The sequence below is a fragment of the Egretta garzetta genome, unplaced genomic scaffold (genome assembly GCF_000687185.1).
Source record: "Egretta garzetta isolate BGI_Z169 unplaced genomic scaffold, ASM68718v1 scaffold397, whole genome shotgun sequence".
Classification (NCBI taxonomy): domain Eukaryota; kingdom Metazoa; phylum Chordata; class Aves; order Pelecaniformes; family Ardeidae; genus Egretta; species Egretta garzetta.
Window position 1 is genome coordinate 8,183,170 of NW_009260493.1, and position 18,715 is coordinate 8,201,884.

General features: G+C 39.8%; 1 protein-coding gene across 5 annotated transcripts in view; it reads right to left on the minus strand.

Annotated features, from left to right (window-relative positions):
* Positions 1-18,715, minus strand: part of EYA4 (EYA transcriptional coactivator and phosphatase 4) — a 56,597-nt gene that overhangs the window by 15,111 nt on the left and 22,771 nt on the right. For 3 of the 5 annotated variants that reach the window (XM_035899803.1, XM_009644353.1, XM_009644351.1), the window contains 5 exons: positions 18,556-18,635; positions 17,969-18,149; positions 10,552-10,688; positions 9,106-9,189; positions 17-106 (listed from right to left, as the gene is read on the minus strand). In XM_035899803.1, the coding sequence (XP_035755696.1) occupies positions 17-106; positions 9,106-9,189; positions 10,552-10,688; positions 17,969-18,149; positions 18,556-18,635 (572 nt within the window). The remainder of the gene's footprint in view (positions 1-16; positions 107-9,105; positions 9,190-10,551; positions 10,689-17,968; positions 18,150-18,555; positions 18,636-18,715) is intronic. The other 2 variants (XM_035899804.1, XM_009644355.1) reach the window with 1 other exon arrangement.

Here is an 18,715-nt window from a genome sequence, read left to right on the forward strand (position 1 = left end):
CTCCTTTGATTCTTACCTCTAAATCGTTAAAAAATAAATGTGTGTCAGCAAGATTAAAAATCATTTCTTCCATTCGCAGTCCAAGGGTCACTGCCATTGGTGGATCCTTAAAAAACAGAAAGCAAGGTTAACTACTTAAGTAACTAAGTTATATCAAAATTACTTTAAAAAACTGCTGTATACAAAGGATTTTGAAAAATTAACACTGCAAGAAATTTCTCTAAAATCCTTCCAGTATTAAGCTATTTTAGGTTAAAGCTACAAGAAGAGAGTGCTGAACCTGTGTGAGAACATCTGGGGAGCTGGGGATGTTGAAACATAAGTTTTTTTGAAAGTCAAGGCATTTGTAACCTGACTAAACTGACAGGGGAAAACCTGGTGGCCATATGTAAACCTGCATAAAGAAGGCTGTAAACAAGGAAGGAACTTCTCACAAAAGATATATGTAAGAAACCCAACATTTATTATAATAAGAATACACAACATTTTTCATCCCTGAGCCTTTTATAACAGCATGTAAGTATCTTGCCTGTCAATTTGTGGGCAGAAAACAGCTGAGTCACGGAGCAGTAACTAATTTTTCTGACCCAATGCACTGAGTCAGCAGCAGAGGTAGGAACAAAATTGCTCCATGTGACACCCAGTCCACTGCGCAATTCCTCTGATCTCTTGGCTTTTCTTCCCAACTTTTGGGCACACACAAGTCCTCATCAAGGACATGCTAAACTGAACTAGGAAAGGTAGTCGTCTCTACTAAATGATTGCTTTGTAAGCAATCATCCGACACTGTGGTAGGAAGGTGTGATTTAAGAGGGCTGTTCAATTTCTAATGTCTCTGCTTTATAAAAATACAAAAGGTAGTCTGAACCTATGCCCACTTCCCCAAATTGAGTTTCACTTTGGATAAATCATCACTGTCTTGCCTGTGCTTAGGCCTGTATCACTTATTTCCCACACTTTCTGCTGCTCTGGTATGTATCCTCAAACCTTGTGCTTGGTCCTTCTCCATCTCAATATTTACCCTTCTTCCATGCAAGCACTCACTGATGAATTTCCAGGCTCTCCTTTATGATTTTATTGCAGATACTCATTCAGCAAAGTGCCTGTAAGTGTCCTTCTAAGTGTTCTTCCGCGTGCCTACAGACTATGGCACAATTCTTTAGGTGAACCACGGGAATGGGAAAGCATATGTAAGTTTGTTTGTTTGCTCCAGATCATCCCTTCATTTCTGAGGAAATACAGGATTCCTGTCCCTGGATGAGATTCATTCAAAATGTTGCATCCATTCATAGGTCAGCTTCCACACTGCCAAATCGCTCTACCTCAGCAAGATACCACCAATCTACTCATCTGCAATAACAACTTTTCTGAGAGCATTTAGTGTACAGTAAATGTGAGACAACTAATTTAACTTTGCTAGGCTTGCTAGGAAAGAAGCTAAGCCAATTTGCAGTACTTTACATTTGTTTTAGAATAAGAATGCACACGGACACTTCCTGATGCTTAGCTGACTCCCAAAACCTAGTTTTATCATTGCCTTAATAATCTGCCTGAGTCTGTGGGGTTCAGTGAACTTTTTTATACTTAACATAACTGCAATGGACTTTTAAAATAGATGTGATCCTCTTCTCATATAAACTAAGTAAAAAAATCTGTATTTCATCATTTAAACTGATTGACACTAGTAAGTTTTCAGAAACCCTTCCTTAAATACCTTGAGATTAAAAGTCTAAAAGTTTACCAGCATCTGGCAACAAAATCACACAAAACCTCACATGATCATTTGTTAGTATTAGGATCAAAGGCATCCCAATCAGGATCAGACGTCCGCTACTCCAGGGCTTCGCAACGACAGAATAAAAGATGGCTTCTGCCCTCAAGCACTTAAAAACTAATGGTAAAATCTGAAACATAGACATATTTTGACCCTTGCTCATGAAAAAGTCAGACTCGAAGGGGAGAATGGTGTACAAGAAATTGTAATGATCCAAAGTTAGACCCAATTCTCTGGCAGTAAAAGGAAATATTTTTATGTTGACCCTTGACCTGGTCTAGACTACCTTTCAGAACTAAAAACCAAATGCAGTGCTTAGTAACGTAAGTTCATCCCCTACGTCTTCTGCAGTCATGTTCACTGGATCTGAAAGCCACATGGCTGAAGGCAGCAGCAAGGGTGAAGGTCAGTTTTTCAAGGGGATGATTAAGGAACACACGTTAACAGATCTGCAAAAACTCATGTAAGATACTTAGAACAGAAATAGTCAAAATACTCTGGACTCATGAGATTCCTCATCAAGCCGTAATGTTTTTATCAAAATGTCACCACCTACAAATATGTGTTTCTCTCTCCTTTCTCTAGCATTTTTTTCTGTGCACAGTAAATTATAAATTTTTCTTCCTACATACAATAAAGAGTATTTGCAATATGCTTCTTCACCTCAGTCCTACAAACACTAAAGCATGTGCATAACTTTATGCACAGGTGGCAACTCATTATTATTTATGTGAGCTAAGTTTTTCACTGGAGCGCTTCCAAGACTGGAATCTCAGACTTTTGATTCTCAGCCTCTTTTTTCCCCTTCCTGGGTAGAAGCAGACTTAAATGCGGAAATTTGCTATAACATATTCCATTATAATCCAATTTATTTTTACAGAAACTACCAACTATGTATCACAATTTCCTGCCTGGCCTAGTATAGTTGAAAGACGTAAATGTGACAAAGCTTTCATGATTTTCTTATTAGTAGTATTTTTGTAACCAACTATGCCTGACTTTATTACTGTTTAAATGAGATTTCCTATGCCCCTGTTTTGACAAAGGCATATGTAGGATATTGCTAGGTACTATATGTAAAATAAAATACAGCAAAGAGAATTCATTTCAGCTTAGCATGAAATCAGTCTGGGATCTCCCCATAACAACTTTTGCTAAAAAGAGTCACTGGAATTGAATTCTCAAGACATGAACAATTCTTCCTTTAATAAATTGGCCAAAACTTGCACTGCAACTGTTTAACAAGAATTAAACATCATGTTCCAGCTCTTGCCACGTTAAGTTCATTCCTTCACATATAAAAATAGACAGAGAAAGCAGATTTGTCAGTGTCTTGTGGTTTCATAATGTTTGCACAATGTGGAGGAACATCCCAATCATCGTTTTACTGTCTTTCAACTTGAAGCAGAAGTTGCAGACTGGTTCAAGTGGCACAAAGAACCGAGTGTTGAAAAGAAAGCAAGAAACATGTGCAGCTGATACAGTTTTGAGCACAGCAAATTGAGAACTGAATAAAAGGCAGACTGAACTTCTGCCAGAATGTATTTTGTGCTACTCTGCACAAGCATACACAAAAGAGGAAACAATAATAAAAAAAAATCTGGAAGTTTTCTCCAGATAATTTGCAGAATAAAGAAGCACAACTCTTTGGCCCTCAGAGGCATGATTTTAGCCAGATATCATTAGCGTGCAAAAGAGTCAAGACCGGCTACAACACTTCTGTATACCAAAATACAAATGACTTTAGTTACATTAGTATGGAGGCACTAAACTGGAGCCAGACTGTCTGTCTGGACTTCTGTACTAGACTGGTCCATCCACTGGAATCCCTCCTGGGAGACTAGGTAAAAATATCCTGGGAGGACCAATATTTAAATGTTTTGACCACCAGGAAAGTGACTGGAATAAAGCCCCAAAAGCTCAATGTCCATTAGTGGAAGAAAACTATTTAATATTGTCTTGAAAGGTCAGGTTTCAGCACAAGATGTTCAAAATCATTTAATTTCATGGAAAAATAATAAAACCACACTGAACTCTTTTTATAAAATCTCAGAAAACAAACAGATAAATAGACTTTCAGGTAGATTCATTGTGACAGGAATTTGTCTGCATGAAGACTTAAAAATAAGCAAGAAAAGGTCTGAAAGGGTTATCAGGCACTGGAATGGGCTGCCCAGGGAAGTGGTTGAGTCACCATCCCTGGAGGTATTTAAAAGACGGGTAGACAAGGTGCTTAGGGGCATGGTTTAGTAGTGGACAGGTACAGTTGGACTTGATGATCTTTAAAGCTCTTTTCCGACCAAATGATCCTATGATTCTATGAAAATAAGCAAAACATATGAATAGTATTGTAAGAATAGATTTTCAATGGGTGGCTGTTCTGAACAGACTTACAACAAAATCAACCCCTGGAAAAAGTGGATATGCTTAAAATAAGTACCAATATTTTTAGCTTAAAGACACTTCCCTACATTATGTAGGAATCTCAGATTTAGGTTCAGCCCTCACCCTCTCACAGGGGACACTTATTCCCAGGAGAGCTTCACATGGGTGGCAATGGAGGAAGAGATTACATCTCTTCTTAATAACCATACCTGGTGGCTGATGAAGGAAAACTCATCTACTCCATAGGGAGTTTCTGTTCCACACCCTCTAGAAGGCGGTAGGAAAATGGACTCAGAGGTCTCAGACAATGAGGGAGTGAATGGAGAGGACAACGGGAGGTCATGAGAGATACACTATTAATACAGGCAGACAAAAGCATGTTTATGAGTGAATTTGGGAATGTCATCATGGGGGCTAATGGTGATGAGGTTTTCTGTTTAATGACTGGACAAGCGGAGAGTGAGCAATAAAAAGCTTCTGAGCCCTTTCCAGAGAAGTGTACAAGGTTACTGTGGCCTCCCTGACTACTTTCTGTCGTTGGCGATGCTATCAATAATGTCCACATGTGATCATCAAGCGTGGATATGTTTTGATTTTTGCACTTGGAAATCACACTCTCCCCCTTCCAAGGTCACAAGGGACTTTTACTCTTTTTTAACCAGTTGCAACTTGAGTCACAACATTTATCTGGGCATCCTTGCCCTCTGGATTGACCTGGGAGAAATGAATGAAATATAAATGCTCGGAGGTAGACAAAACTCCAGCTTAATCAGCCTTAAATCAGCAAGAATAACTGGAATGTTATGGAACAAAGAATACACACTGTTCACAGGGAGTAAGAATGTACCTCATAAACTTTAACAGATGATGACATCTCCTAACACATGTCCTGTCACATCAACAAATCCCCACTTAAGAGCTCAGCATTGTAGAAAACTGTATCTGCCAACTGGTGCTCAGCTGCAAAAACCATCATCAGCCACACAAGTCACAATATAACAGCTCAGATGCCAATGTTCATAATTTGCTACTGCAGTAAATAATTAAAAATAGAAATGTACTAGTTTTATGAAGTACGAAGCAGATGAGCTTCTGCTGGGAGGCAGCACGGTTTCCCTGAAACCTAACAGAGGCGTAGTGTAGTTTTTATTCTCTTTTTCTGTTAGCTCTGAACAGCCCAACAAAGTAACCACTACACCAAAAGTCAGATAGAAACACCCACAGGTAGAAAACAGCAAGCCATAGAATAATTTTTATAAGTTTGTAAGAATAAGTTTTGTATTTTAAATGTCAAGGTGATCCACTGACCAACCTCTGGCCAAATCTTTCCCACTTCAGATAGGAAGCAGCAATGTGCTGTTTCAAATGAGATGCTTACAGCTGCATCCAAAAAGCTAAATCTTTTACCTCATCACTAGCTTGGTTTTTAACATCTTCAGCATAACAGCCCTATGTAATTCTGAAATCAAATTAATATCACACCATGCAAAGTGCTGGACAAATATATACTGAGGAGAGTGTCCATTCTCAACTTCAGAAATCCTGAGGTGTAAGTCAGAAATCTGATGTTCTCTTGACAAATACATGACCAGAAACTTGACTACTGGATCTGGGCCTTCCCACATACCCTCTGCCAAGGAATGCCCCCATTGCCTAGCTCTCCTCGAGGATGCTTGGTTTGCCTTTCCCTTTTCCCTTCTACTTCAACTGCTTGTTAAACTGTAGAAAACTTTTGAAAGAGAGACTGTTTGTCTCCTGGTACTCCTGGCAGCTCTCAAGTGCTCCTGCACAAACACATTGGTCCCTCAACCTGCCCATAGCAGCATGACGGCCACCTCCACATGCTGCACCTCCCCTCGCTGCATTTCTTGCACAGCCTGAATTGCAGCAGAGCAGAGAGGTTAAAAGACTAATTTCTGAGTGTTTTGTTTTTGCCCAGTTACTGCAAGAAATAGGGTAAAGAAATAGCAGAAAAGGGGGATAAAAGTTTACATGTCAAGGAGTAGATGGGAAAGAACTGAAGGTGAATATCCTTGCCTATCTGTATATTCACACTAGCTCTAAACCCAGTACCTCACTTCTTGAAAGAACAAAGTGAGCACACTTGGTATAAGAAGATGCTTCCCCTTAAAGCAATGCTCACATTAAAGACTCACTAACCTCATTTAGAATATTTAAATATGGTGGAAGGGGGAAACTCTGCTTTTCCTGGGATTTTTTTGTTTATTTGTTTCTGTTTTGAGAGCAATCTGGTTATGTTATACAAAATGGGCTCACCAAATGCATATGGAAGAACATAGTACGCACAGCTGAACATCTGTGTAACGTTACATACCTTTATTTTTTAAAATCAGATAGCAAATCACCACAACTAAATAATTTACTATCACCATTATTTTATACTACCCTCATTCTTTTTTCATTGTGAAGTAACAATTTCATGCCACCTTTCCAGGATAAACAGTGCGTTCAACTCTTTTTGAAAGACCTATGTGCTCACAAGACTTCCACTGAGAACCTCACAATTCGTGGAGTATTTACAATTGTGGACTATTTACAATTTGTGGACTATTTACTCTCACAGCAACCCAATTCTCCAGACACTGACTGAGGTCCAGCTGTGCTACCTTTCCCTTCTCCCATGTCTAACCTCTTAGGTGCTTAGGCCCAGACACATCCCATCTTAAGTTCAGGCAACACTTCAATGACATGCAAAAGTTAAAGCCTACTCGTGATAAACTCTCCCTGTATTCCCTTTCCTGTGGCTCTAGCCTCCCTGCAGCCAACAATGAATATATTTGAGTTTTATTAGCAATTACTCATTACCTTCCCAACAAGTTCTCTGTAAATATCGCAAAGGTAGTCACTGCAGGAAGGAAAGTCTACTACTTCTATTTTACAGTCTCTGGAATTGAACACATTTCCCTATTTGAATGGATGCCACCTATCAGTATGAAAGGAAAAGGATTTTACTTAAGAATTCCTCTCCTTTTGCTTCATGGTTGTTCATGACATTTGTTTACTGATGCTGATCTCAGCAGTATAACTACATTATTTTCACTTGCCCTTGAGATACCCTTAGTTTATACAAGCCAACTTTATCTGCTGTCAGTACTACTGGCTGTTAATATGCCATTATTGTTTCTAAGGTCTCTGTACAGAAAGTCAATTATAGCAGCAGATGTGCTGCTGAAGGACAGTGGTACTGGGATTTTTTCAAATATCCCTACTCATAGCAAAGTGAGAAACCAAGAGGAATTACATTTCTGTTGCTCTCTCTAAGACAGCTTTCAAAGTTATTCACAGACGTTTGTGAGCTACAAAATGTGGTCTGATTTTTAAAACTTTGTATTGAAGTTGACTTAGACTTCACTCATCTTTTACATGAGATGGTGCATGAGATGTAAACATCCTAAGGACACAATCAAAAAAGGATGAAAAGAATGACAGCACTGGGGCAATTCAGCAAGTTCTATGGCACTCCACAGGCTACACTCAAAAGTGATATAAATGTTCATCTTCAGCTAGATTTCTCTCTTGTTTTATAACTGTAAGTTAGAAATGGTTTTGACAGTCGCTGTTGTTACTGTGTTTGAAAAACAGCAGAAGAGGGAGTTTTGACAGAGTACTGAAATGTGCACTGATTTGGCACTGTGAAGCTGCAAAACAAGCAAGGCTGTTTTTTACAAGACATGAATAACTACCCTTATCTTAGCATTCCAAAAATTCAGATTTTTGTCTGGGCCTGTGAGTTTTCCTATTAGCTTTCTCTTTTAATAACCACAAACAGCTGTCTCAAAACACAGAGGACTGGCCCAGATCCAGTTTTGGACGTTTCTAACACACTGGCTGGGGAGGTGTGTGTAGAAAGCATTTCTCTGATGTACTGTTTCTCACATCCTTTTTTTGAGCATCTGATTCTGGCTGGAAAGAAAAGGCAGGAAACTTATCCTAAACAAGCTCTTTGTCTGACATGGTATGGACATGGTTACATTCTTAAAAAGAAATACCTTTGTATTATTTACACTTGAATGGCACAACACCTAGAAAACCTACATGCGCATATGTACATACCAATATTCTCCCTGATCATTTGCTTCCCACCCATAGATTTACCCTAATTTTCTGTTTCACCCAGGCCTTTAGCTCTACCCCTCCCAGCAGTCTGGTCCTGCTGCTCTGCCCTGGCCTTCCCCCCCGTCCCTTCTCCCCTTGCCCAAGCGCCATTCCCTGGGCTCCCACCAGCAGCCCAGCGGGACTCGCTGCCGACTCGGGAGGGGAGCTCCTGCTCCTGCAGGCTGTGACTGCCTCTCTCTGCCTCCCTTGCCCTTCCTCCCGCTCTCCTGCTCGCTGCACTGTGACCTGACCTGCTTTTGGATCTCGGCGGCGGGGAGAGGATGAGTACAACTGCCTGCCTGGGAAAGGGATTCACTCCCCAGCATTACTCACCCCAGAGCCAGCCAAGGGAACCAAAGATCCAATGGAAAAGATGGGGAGTCAAAGAATAACATCTGCAGCTGGCGTTGAAGCAGGTCTGTCTTACTTGCTCATTCCGATTCATCAGTTTCCCCATAAATTTACCCATCGCTCCAGTTTATTTCTTATTTCTCCCTCTACGCATCCACATTCCCATTCACCCATTACCTCTGTTATCTCCCTGAAATGCCTCTTCCAATGTACCTCAGGAACTCATCTTTGTTCCTCTATAAACTCTTCCCTCATTTGCAGCATCTGCTTCAGCCCTGCCTCGTCTACTGTGCTCAGGGACTGTGTCTCATTTTTCTCCTCAACTTTTTCACAGTAACCCTCTAAAAACTGGGTTTACTGTACACTTTCCCTCTACGTTGACCCAAGCTGTGATGAACACGGAAAGTGAGAAACATGTACATGTGCAGGCCAGATGACTCTGATACAGTGAATCGACGCAGAATCCATGGCTCACGTACCTTGCCATACTTCTGTGCATAGGATCCTGTGAGCAGCGAATGAAAAACTATGATTGTTTCATCCAAATCCCAAACAAATACACGCTGAAAAAAGAAGCGGAGACAGTGTTATTAAACAAATAACATCACAGTCCCACCACCACCCCACCCAGGGGGCTGAAAGTCAAGTCAGTCCTAAAGTTTAACTAATCACTAAACCAAGCAGTTTTTCTCTGAAAATAGGCAAGATCAGTGGCGTATCATGCATGATAAAAAGTCAGGAGGAGAGTAACTTCTGAACTCTCTGACCATTTCTTATTTGCCCCCTAAAAAGCTTTTCAAAACATCTGAGTAACACAGATTTCAGAAACGTGGGGGGATCAAACAAAACTGTTAAGGATAAACAGTACTCTCAGATACTTCTCTGCAAGTCTTACTGATTCCAGGTTCTTTGTTATTTCTCCTGCATAGCTAAAACTGTCTTGGGTAAAAGTGCTATATGCCACATGTAATGTCATACAGAATTTAAACAGTATTGTAGGATAAAATGGATTATTCTAACTCAAAAAAAAAAAAAAAAAAAAAAAAAGGAAAGGAACTCCTATTGACAAGGGATTAATTTTCCCTGGTAAATAATCAAAGAAACAGAAAAATGGAAACATAAAAAGAGTCGCTTGCTCCTAGCGCCGGACTGGTGGCAGCAAGGGACGCACCCGCGCTGGCGAGCAGCACGTTCCCCTGATGCCAGGGCTGGGTGTCTCACACACAGAGGCATTCTGCTTCCTCCTCCTCCCCCTGTCACTCTAAGGCAGCGCACTGCTAACACAGGAGTAATAAGACTATAATTACTCCGTTGCTAAGAGGTCACTTGTGTTTTAAATCGTCACCCCATATATTAGGCAGATATATTTCTTCACTAAGGCACTGATCTTGCACATACTTAATTAAGTACAGCCATAACGTCACTGATGTAAGCTGCCTCACTGAAATCCACCGACGCTACTTACAAGCACAAGGACAAACCTGTGCCTAAGTATCTGAAAGGCTATGGCCAGATGATCCTGCATATTTACACTGCATTCACAAATAGATGTAATTAAGCTGAGCAATATATTTGAGATTCCCTATTAAAAAAACTAAAAGAAAATGTGGCAATTCTGAATACAGAAGTCTCACAATTTTGTGGTTCTATTGCATGGGAAACTGAAAGACATGCAATCTTAGAGCTAAAATGTGCAAGGCTGAATCACATTCACTTTTCTGCCTAACTTTGTCATACCGAACAGTAATGTTTCATTATACACCTATGTTCAACCAGCAACTAATATCTGTTCCCTTCAGTTAGTGAGACTGAGTCCATGGTGTTTTCTAAAATGGTTTAAGCTATTTCCACAGCTGTAGTTTTCAGACTATACTTTCATCAGAAGAAACCTCCACATTACCATTCATCAGTTACTGCAGGCATACCTCCAAGTCACTGTCCGGAGGGGGTGATGGATTATTCTTCCGCCCTCTACCCCGAGACTTTGACCCAGAACTCCTACATGTTCTCTCATCGAGATCTTTGATTGGCGTGGAGGGGCTCTGCACTGTGTCAAACTCCCCTGTAAAGTCAACCATTCATGGCAAAATTAGCGCTGGATTTTTAAATAATAAACTTTTTTCTCAAAGCTGGACACATCTGTACGCAAACTCAACCAGAAGATGCACCTAAAAAAGCTGTATAAAACGAGCGATAATGTGGTTTGTCTTATGTAGATGGAATCTGCAGATGGCACATACGCTTTTGACTTTACCAAGGAAACATTACAAACCTTAGCAGAATAAAGAGAAAGGTTAAAATGACACATATGCATGTGCAGACATATATACAAACACACATGAGCCCATGCAAAATATTGATATATCCGAGGAAGATGTATTTTAGAAGTCACACTAATGACTTCTCAAAACATGAAGTCCCTTCTAGTTAAAGTAGTTCATTTCCCGTGTTTGGAGTTCAACCAGACTTATTTCCAAGCCCTGCGTTGTTTTTACCAGGACACCCTTTGGCACTTGTCCACGCACCAGAAGAGCCGGTCAGCTTCCTGCTTCATCTCCTCCTCCCATGTCACCTGCTCTTTAGTAGAGTTCACTTTTTTTCTTCACCTTAGCTCTGCCCATAAATTGGCAGAGGGATGTCATAATATTAAATGCAATATTCCAGCTACTACCAGAAAGAGGGCGAAGTCGAACTTCTTGTATTCTGATCATCTTTCTCTAAGTATCAGCTATTGTCTGCTGTGGGAGAGATGTGCTGGAAGGACCTGGCATGGCATAGTTGCTCTTAAAACTCAGGCTTATCCCTCACTTACCCATTTAATCTACTTTGCCTCTGCTGGTAACAAAGGGCTTTAGAGGTGATCACAAACCAGTGGCTATGTCAGACAGACAGACTGAAGAAGGTCTCTCCAGGAAGGATGGTGTGGAACTTCCCTTTACAAAGTACTTTCATGCCACAGCTCAGTAAACGGAAAAGATCCTTTTCTTCATAACACAATAGCTTCAGTGCCCCTTTAAAAATGATAGCAATAAATGCAGTTTGGCTAGGTTCCAGTGTGCTAAATGACATAAATCCTCCTTCATCATCTATCCTTAATGATTTAATTTTTCTCCATTAAAGAAGGAAAGGGTACAGCTTTGATCTGACATCTGCTACAGAGTTTGATTCGAGGGAGCCCTCGTGCCGCTCGTAACTGTGCGTTTCTGGGCCACTTTGGTAATATTTGTTAAAAGTATTTGTGATGGCACATCTGCAGAACAAATTAACACCTGGTACAAACATCTCCCAAGAATCATCTATGATGCATCTGCTTTTGAGCTGTGATCTGAACATTTTTCATTTTTACTAAAGAGCATCACTAAGTGGCCAGCAGATCAAGGAGGGTTATTTTTCTGCTCTGTTCTGAACTTGCAAGACCACGTCTGGAAAAATGTCTAGTTTTGGGTCCCCAAGTAGCAGGCAGACATTGACAAACTGGAGTTAGTCCAGGTGAGGGCCACCAAGACAGTTAAGGGGCTGAGCACATAGGAGGAAAGTCTGAGTGACTCTTCACAGAGGTATGCAGAGAAAGGACAAGATGCAACAGACAGAAATCACAGTGAGGGATATTCCTGTTAGACACAAGGAAAAAATCCTTCACTGTGAGAGTGGCCAGGCCCTGGGACAGGTGCCCAGAGCGGCTGTGCATTCTCCATCCTTGGAGATACTCAATACTCCATTGGACATAGCCCTGAGCAACATGATCTAAGTTGGCTCAGCCATGAGCAGGTTGGACCAAAAGACCCACAGAGGTCTCTTCCAACATGAATGATTGAATGTTTCTGTGATTTTCCCTGTATCATTTGCCTCATTCTCCCTCCACAACAAAGAAAAAAAAAATCTGGTCTAGGAGGCTCTAAGAAGAAAAATTAGATTGCAGTCTCAACTAAGAGTTTCTGCACAACATAACACAATAGTTAAATTCTTAATCTCTTCCATCATTTATTTATACCTTACAGTGAACCACATACAGAAGATTATTAAAATAAATACACTGGGAGATATATTTATATATCTTGACTAGAAAAATACTGTGGTATTTCTTGGAAGAATAAGATTTAAGCCCATATTGTCACATTCCTGAATGGGAGCTCTAGACATTGTGAGGAAAGAACTCAAGATTCAAGGAAAGGGGGGAATAAGAATAAAGTTAGTCCCTGAGAGTTCCTGTATTGGTTAGGACATTTACCTGGAGATGGACATATCTAGGTTCCACTGCCTCCTCCGGGGTACACTTGTTTATTTGACTGAATGATTGATATATGCGAAGTATAAAGACATATTTTCATGGCCCAGAATCCACATCCCTGTATCCCCAAATGGAAGGTGATGGATCCTCCATGAAACAGGAGGAAATCAAATCTGTCTCTCTCACTCCTGGGAAAGTACTCAAATTATTCTGCTATCGCCTGGAAGAAGATACTACTACCTTTTTCTTGAACTACGTGATGACTACTTCAAAGTCATAAAACCAATGTGCTTCTCTGCTTGTGCAGAACAGAGCCAAACTTTCAGGCAGCAGCTCAGAGGAGATTTTCAAAACTGCAATTTGAGAATTTATTCCAGATACCATTTTAGATAGGTCTGTCCTGATTTGGATAAAGATCATATGCATTCTATAGTAGTTTCTTGTTCAGCTAAAACTTTTATTTGCCAAGAAATGACATGAAAATTAAGCACCAATAATAATAATATCTAATGAATCATGTTCCCATGGTGTTTCTACTTGTCCCTACAGAACAGAGAGAGTTCTTGTTGACTAATCATTTCTATTCCCAGCATGGTGTTGATGTCAGTAAGGACACCGCAGGCAGTGGAGCAATCAATAAGGTCACATTATCTTAGTTCCTTCCCCATAAGAACAGCAAAATATACGTTGGTTAATGTACAAATGTATAAAAAGATGCTTCATAACCAGAATCCTCATGCAGCAAAAACCTACACTGACTTCAAAAGTTCTGAGTGTGTGAGAGTTCTGTATGAAAATGTAATTTCCTAGATTTTTCTGAGAGTGGAAAAAATGTCCCCCAAGCCCCCCCCAGAAATGAAAAGGCAAAAATTAAATAAATGAAGATGAATGTTTACATTCTTAGCACAAAAGTCTTCACATTCATAACATTTTAGAACAAAATCAAGACTCATTTCTACAGTAATGTATTAAAACATCTGTTCTCAATGACTGTGTTTACTCTAATCTACCAAGGAAAAAAAAAAAAAAAAAAGCCCTGTTCTAAATCTTCTCTCTGAAAGTATCCAACAACTGAAGTAAATAACTTCAATTTTCATTTAGCATTAGCCATTACCAGTTGCCCCAGGCTTCTGCTTGGGTCAACACTGTACATGATTGCATAATTATCCATTAATCAGTACTGTAACTAATCACTGTACCTCGTAAGTTCTAGACATTTAAAACCAACTTTATTTCATTACGCTAATCTCTAAATCAGAATGAGCAGCTGTCTCTTACTTGAACGCAAGGTATGCATCTATTTTAGAACTGCAGAAGTCAGTAGTGCATGTTTTTTTGAACAACTGTAGGCTTAATTGCTTGCTTTGCTTTTTACCAACAGCAAGCTAAAGGAGCAACTGCATTTTCTTATCCTCCATTTGCTTTAGAAATGAGGTCAATGATGATAAAAGGAAAACTTATTAAAAATTCAGCCATGTAACATAAAAGAATGTGAGAAATTGTAGTACCAGAGAGTACTGAAAACATTACCCTCATGAAGAGTTCCCACTGCAGCTCATACACTAGACAGAAATTTTTATTGCAGTGTTTGAAATTTTTTAGCTTTTCCAATATTCAACACATGCCTAATAAACATACTTCCTAGCCTCCTCCCACTGGAAATATGAGCAGCATCAGAGATTCAATAAAGCAAGAGGAAAATGTTAAAACCAGAACATGGAATGACCACTCTATCACAGATGTTCAGACACATACTCATACACTGGTTCATGTCCAGCATGAAGCTTTCCATGCCGTGGAGACCTTGCAGCAGCTCCAGTTAGAGGACGGGGAGCTCCACCACCACCACTACAAGTGGAAGTGGTCTTTCATATCCAGAACATTGTTTCCCACCTCTAGTTTAATGTGAACATCCCCTCCTCCCTGCTAAAACACAGTTGTACCACCTAAGCAGGAGAAGAGAGGTGTGGACACAGTCTGCATATAGACCTAATGCCATCTCCTGCAGAAGCTGCAAAGGGTGACTTTATTGTGGGTACCAAATTAAGAGAGGCTGAGCTCTGCTGCATCCCAGTAACCAAACTGGAGCTAACATCCTTTGAGCGATTCACCTTGCCTAACTCTGGACATATGAAAGTGAGGTGTCTAAACATGAAGCTTTTACCCAGGCCTACTTCCTCTGCTACAATTTTATCTGTTCTAGATTAAATGTTCTCATGTACACTCATCAAAGGGACTCAAATGTACCCATCTCTTGAGACCTCATCTCAGGATTCATCTGACTTACCCCAATTTGATATGAAGTGCCCTTGGAGTTACCTATCTGTCTCACATGCTCTGCAGTAATGAGTGCATTTTGAAAAATCTTAATATAGGGCAGGCACAATACAAGCTCAGAAGAGAAGTCCATGGGAAGGTTAAGGAGCTGAGAGTTCCACAGATGTGGGATGGATGAACTTCTGAGCCCCTTCACACTTTCCTTATGGATTGACTTTTGTTACATATTCTTTCCAGAGGCTGCAGCCAGAAGATGGCTTCAGCCTTATGAACCATTTTTTCCTGGCTTGTAATGTGTTAATGCTTGTTATGAGTAGCAGACAGAGTAAAGTCTATCTCAATTTTCATCTCATTTTCTTTACTTGATCAATAAATAAAATTGCAACTGGTGTTAACTCTTGATCTGATGGGGCTTTATTATGAAAACAAAAAATCCTGTATGGGTGGAGAGTACTGGAGGCTTTGATTAGTTATTTGAATTAATAGCTAGCAGAGATGACAGAAGAGTGAAGTACCTTGCTGTGTTTAGTCTTAAGTTTTGGTTGGAGTAAGTCTTAAGGACAGAGCAATAAAGGCCTGTTAAACAGGAAGTGAACATGGTGCATGCTGAAGCTCTGCCATATGATCTTCTGTATCTGAAGTGATGTCCAAGACGCTGCACCTTACTGAGGGAAATTTATTTTTACAGTGACACAGAAGGGCACAGGCATGTCAGGTATTCGCAAAGTGGGTGTTTCACTCTCAGCAGAGGGTGCATGATCAGTGCAATGCTTCACAGAGGTAAGGAGTGCGTGGGCAGATTTGTAAGTTCAGATGCACAAACTACTTAACAGGAAAACAAGTTCATATGCTTAAACAATCCACAAACAAGAAAAATCCTTTCTGTTTCATAGATGTAAAGCCTTCAATATTTTTTCAACCTGTTCAAGGTATGTAAGATTCCTTTTCTTTGCCAATGCTACTCAATACCAAGGGAGTTTGTAATACATGAAAAATTTATACAGAATTTCTAGGAAACAGAGACACACAAGGGGGAGAGAATATGGGAAACGCTGTCTGATTTTCTCAACTAAGAATGTGGAGGAATAACAAAGGAGCAAGGAAAAGTACACAAGATACGCGCAGTTTTCAAAACATCACTTGTGAGTACTCTTCACACTTAAAAATACTTTACATATGATTTGTGTCTGTTATGGATGTCTTGCAACTGTTGAAATTTCACTTGATTTCAAGTTACCTCTTAGCTTTTTCTTCCTAAATTTGCATTCTGAGACTACTGAATAACATTTTCCGTTGTCATCAAAACCCAAGGGAATGTGTATCTCCCCCATATCCATTTCATACCACAAACACACGCATGCACACACACACACAAACTTTGAAAACCAACCTGAGGAAAACAGCTGGCTAGGAAAAGTTTTAACTCATGCAATTAAAATTCCAATGTTTTAGAGATGGTGCAGTTGGTAAGATAAGAATTAGGAAGATTTATGCAATGACTTGATTTTGTGATTAAAGCACACTTCCCTCCTATTCAGAGCCTAATCCAAACACCAGTTTGTTAGTCGTCTTAGAAAAGCTCACAGTCTGTAAGGCAGACATTACCCATGCTGCATGGGTGAAGCCATCGTCCCTGGAAGAGATTGCTCTAAGAGCACTGAGCCAGGCGGCTGGCAACTGATAACCTCTCCCGTAGATGCTACGCACAGCCTTAGTAGGCTACTTAGGTTATGAATATATGACATAATGCTCAGCTGGATCTTTAAGAACTTCCTATATAATCAAAACAATGCAGGGAAGTGAGCATGAAAAAGCAGGCTCTGTTCACCCAGTAAGGGCACCACACTTGTCTGGCTGTGGCTGTGAATTCTGAAAGTCGCCCACCAAGACCTTCACAGCTCTGGACTATACTATGCATCATTTCAAATACATAATTTTAGCTTTTCTTTACTTTAGTCCCATTTCTATTAAATGGGGGAAAGTAAATCGGTGAGATGTTCAGGAACTTAGAAATCTAGCATAAAAAAAAAGAAAGAAATGCATATTAACACTTATGTTTTCAGAACACATTGAATGGAGCAGGTGAATGACTAGCAACTGGGAAAAGGAGAAAAAATGAAGAGGTGCCGTTACTCAGCAGGGGTGTCCTAGGAATACAACTGTGTGACAAGATGCTGTGTTGCAGTGGATGTGCACAAGGGGGCAGGGTTGGGCAGGCGAACGGAGCCTCCTGATGTCCCTTTTCTTTTTCCAACTTCCAACTCCTTCAATGCTATTTTTTTTTTTCAAGATACTTGTGCTAACAAGCGATTGCTCTGTTCCTAGTTACCTAAATTGTGAATTAGCATGCACGGCTTGTATACACTTGAATAAAGCCCAAGTACTCTTGGTAGCATGATGGGGGCATACTTAACACCAGCATCTTGTTTTCAATTCTTCACAGCAATACTTCGGAACATGTAGATGGACACAGGAATGTTCCACTGTCAGTAACAGGAGAGCTCATCACTGAATTTCTATTTCAAAATTTACTAAAGGTTTGTTACCATACGGTTGTGTTCAATACTAAGAGATCCCTACCCAGACCATTGTAATTTTTTTCAGGCCTACTCCTTCCACAGACAACCATATCATTCTGCAAAGAGCTTTATTTAACCAGCAAACAAACTAGACAGGTTTCCTAAAGAAACAAACACACAAGAAGAGCTTATTTTGGCTGGTTTGCATGATAAAGTTTTCTGAAAGGCAGGAGCTTAAAATGTCAATATTCAAACAAGGTGGCTATGGAAATCTTGCCTTTATACAAGCACAGAATGAAATACAAAAATTGTTTTCACCTGAATGTAGATCTGTACCTGGTTGACTAGTCAGGCCAGGGAGAGAGTCTTGTAACTGGTAGGTTGATGATGATGAAGTGCCATCAGCCGTGTTGTTTGAGGTCATATATGCACCATATGTTGATGCTGAGTAATACTGTGCATATTGATTTTGGCCAAAAGCTGTGTATGATGGATAATCCTAAAACAGCAAATGCAGCAGAGCGCTTAATTAAGTAGAGCAATGAGTGATTTTTTCATTAAGTATTTCTAAGTGTGCAATCATATGACTTTTGCAAGAGTTTTGAGGGTTTAGTTTAGGTTTGTTTTTTTTCTAATTCAAGGATATTTAGCATTTTTTTATTTAAGGATATTTAGCATTTTTTAATTTAAGGATATTTACTAAAAGACTACAGGGAGGTTGCTGAAGTATTTAAGTGCCAAAAGATGCAACTAGGCTTCCACTGGGATTTTGACTGCTTTCCATGGAAAATAGCAGTGAACCACAGTGAGTTTAATTCAACATAATCAAAAGTAAAATAACATGCAATCATTGGAGTTGTAGAAATCCTTTTGTAATTGACAAACAAAAATGTTAATATTCATACCTGTTGCGAGCTACTGAAGTTTGTAGAATTTGAAACAGAATTGTTTGCATAAATAGTGGATGATGGTGTAAAACTAGAACCTAAAATTAAACAATACAATTAACTGTGAGAATTTGTTTGTGAATCAAAATAAAATTCTAAATACAATATTCCGTGTTAG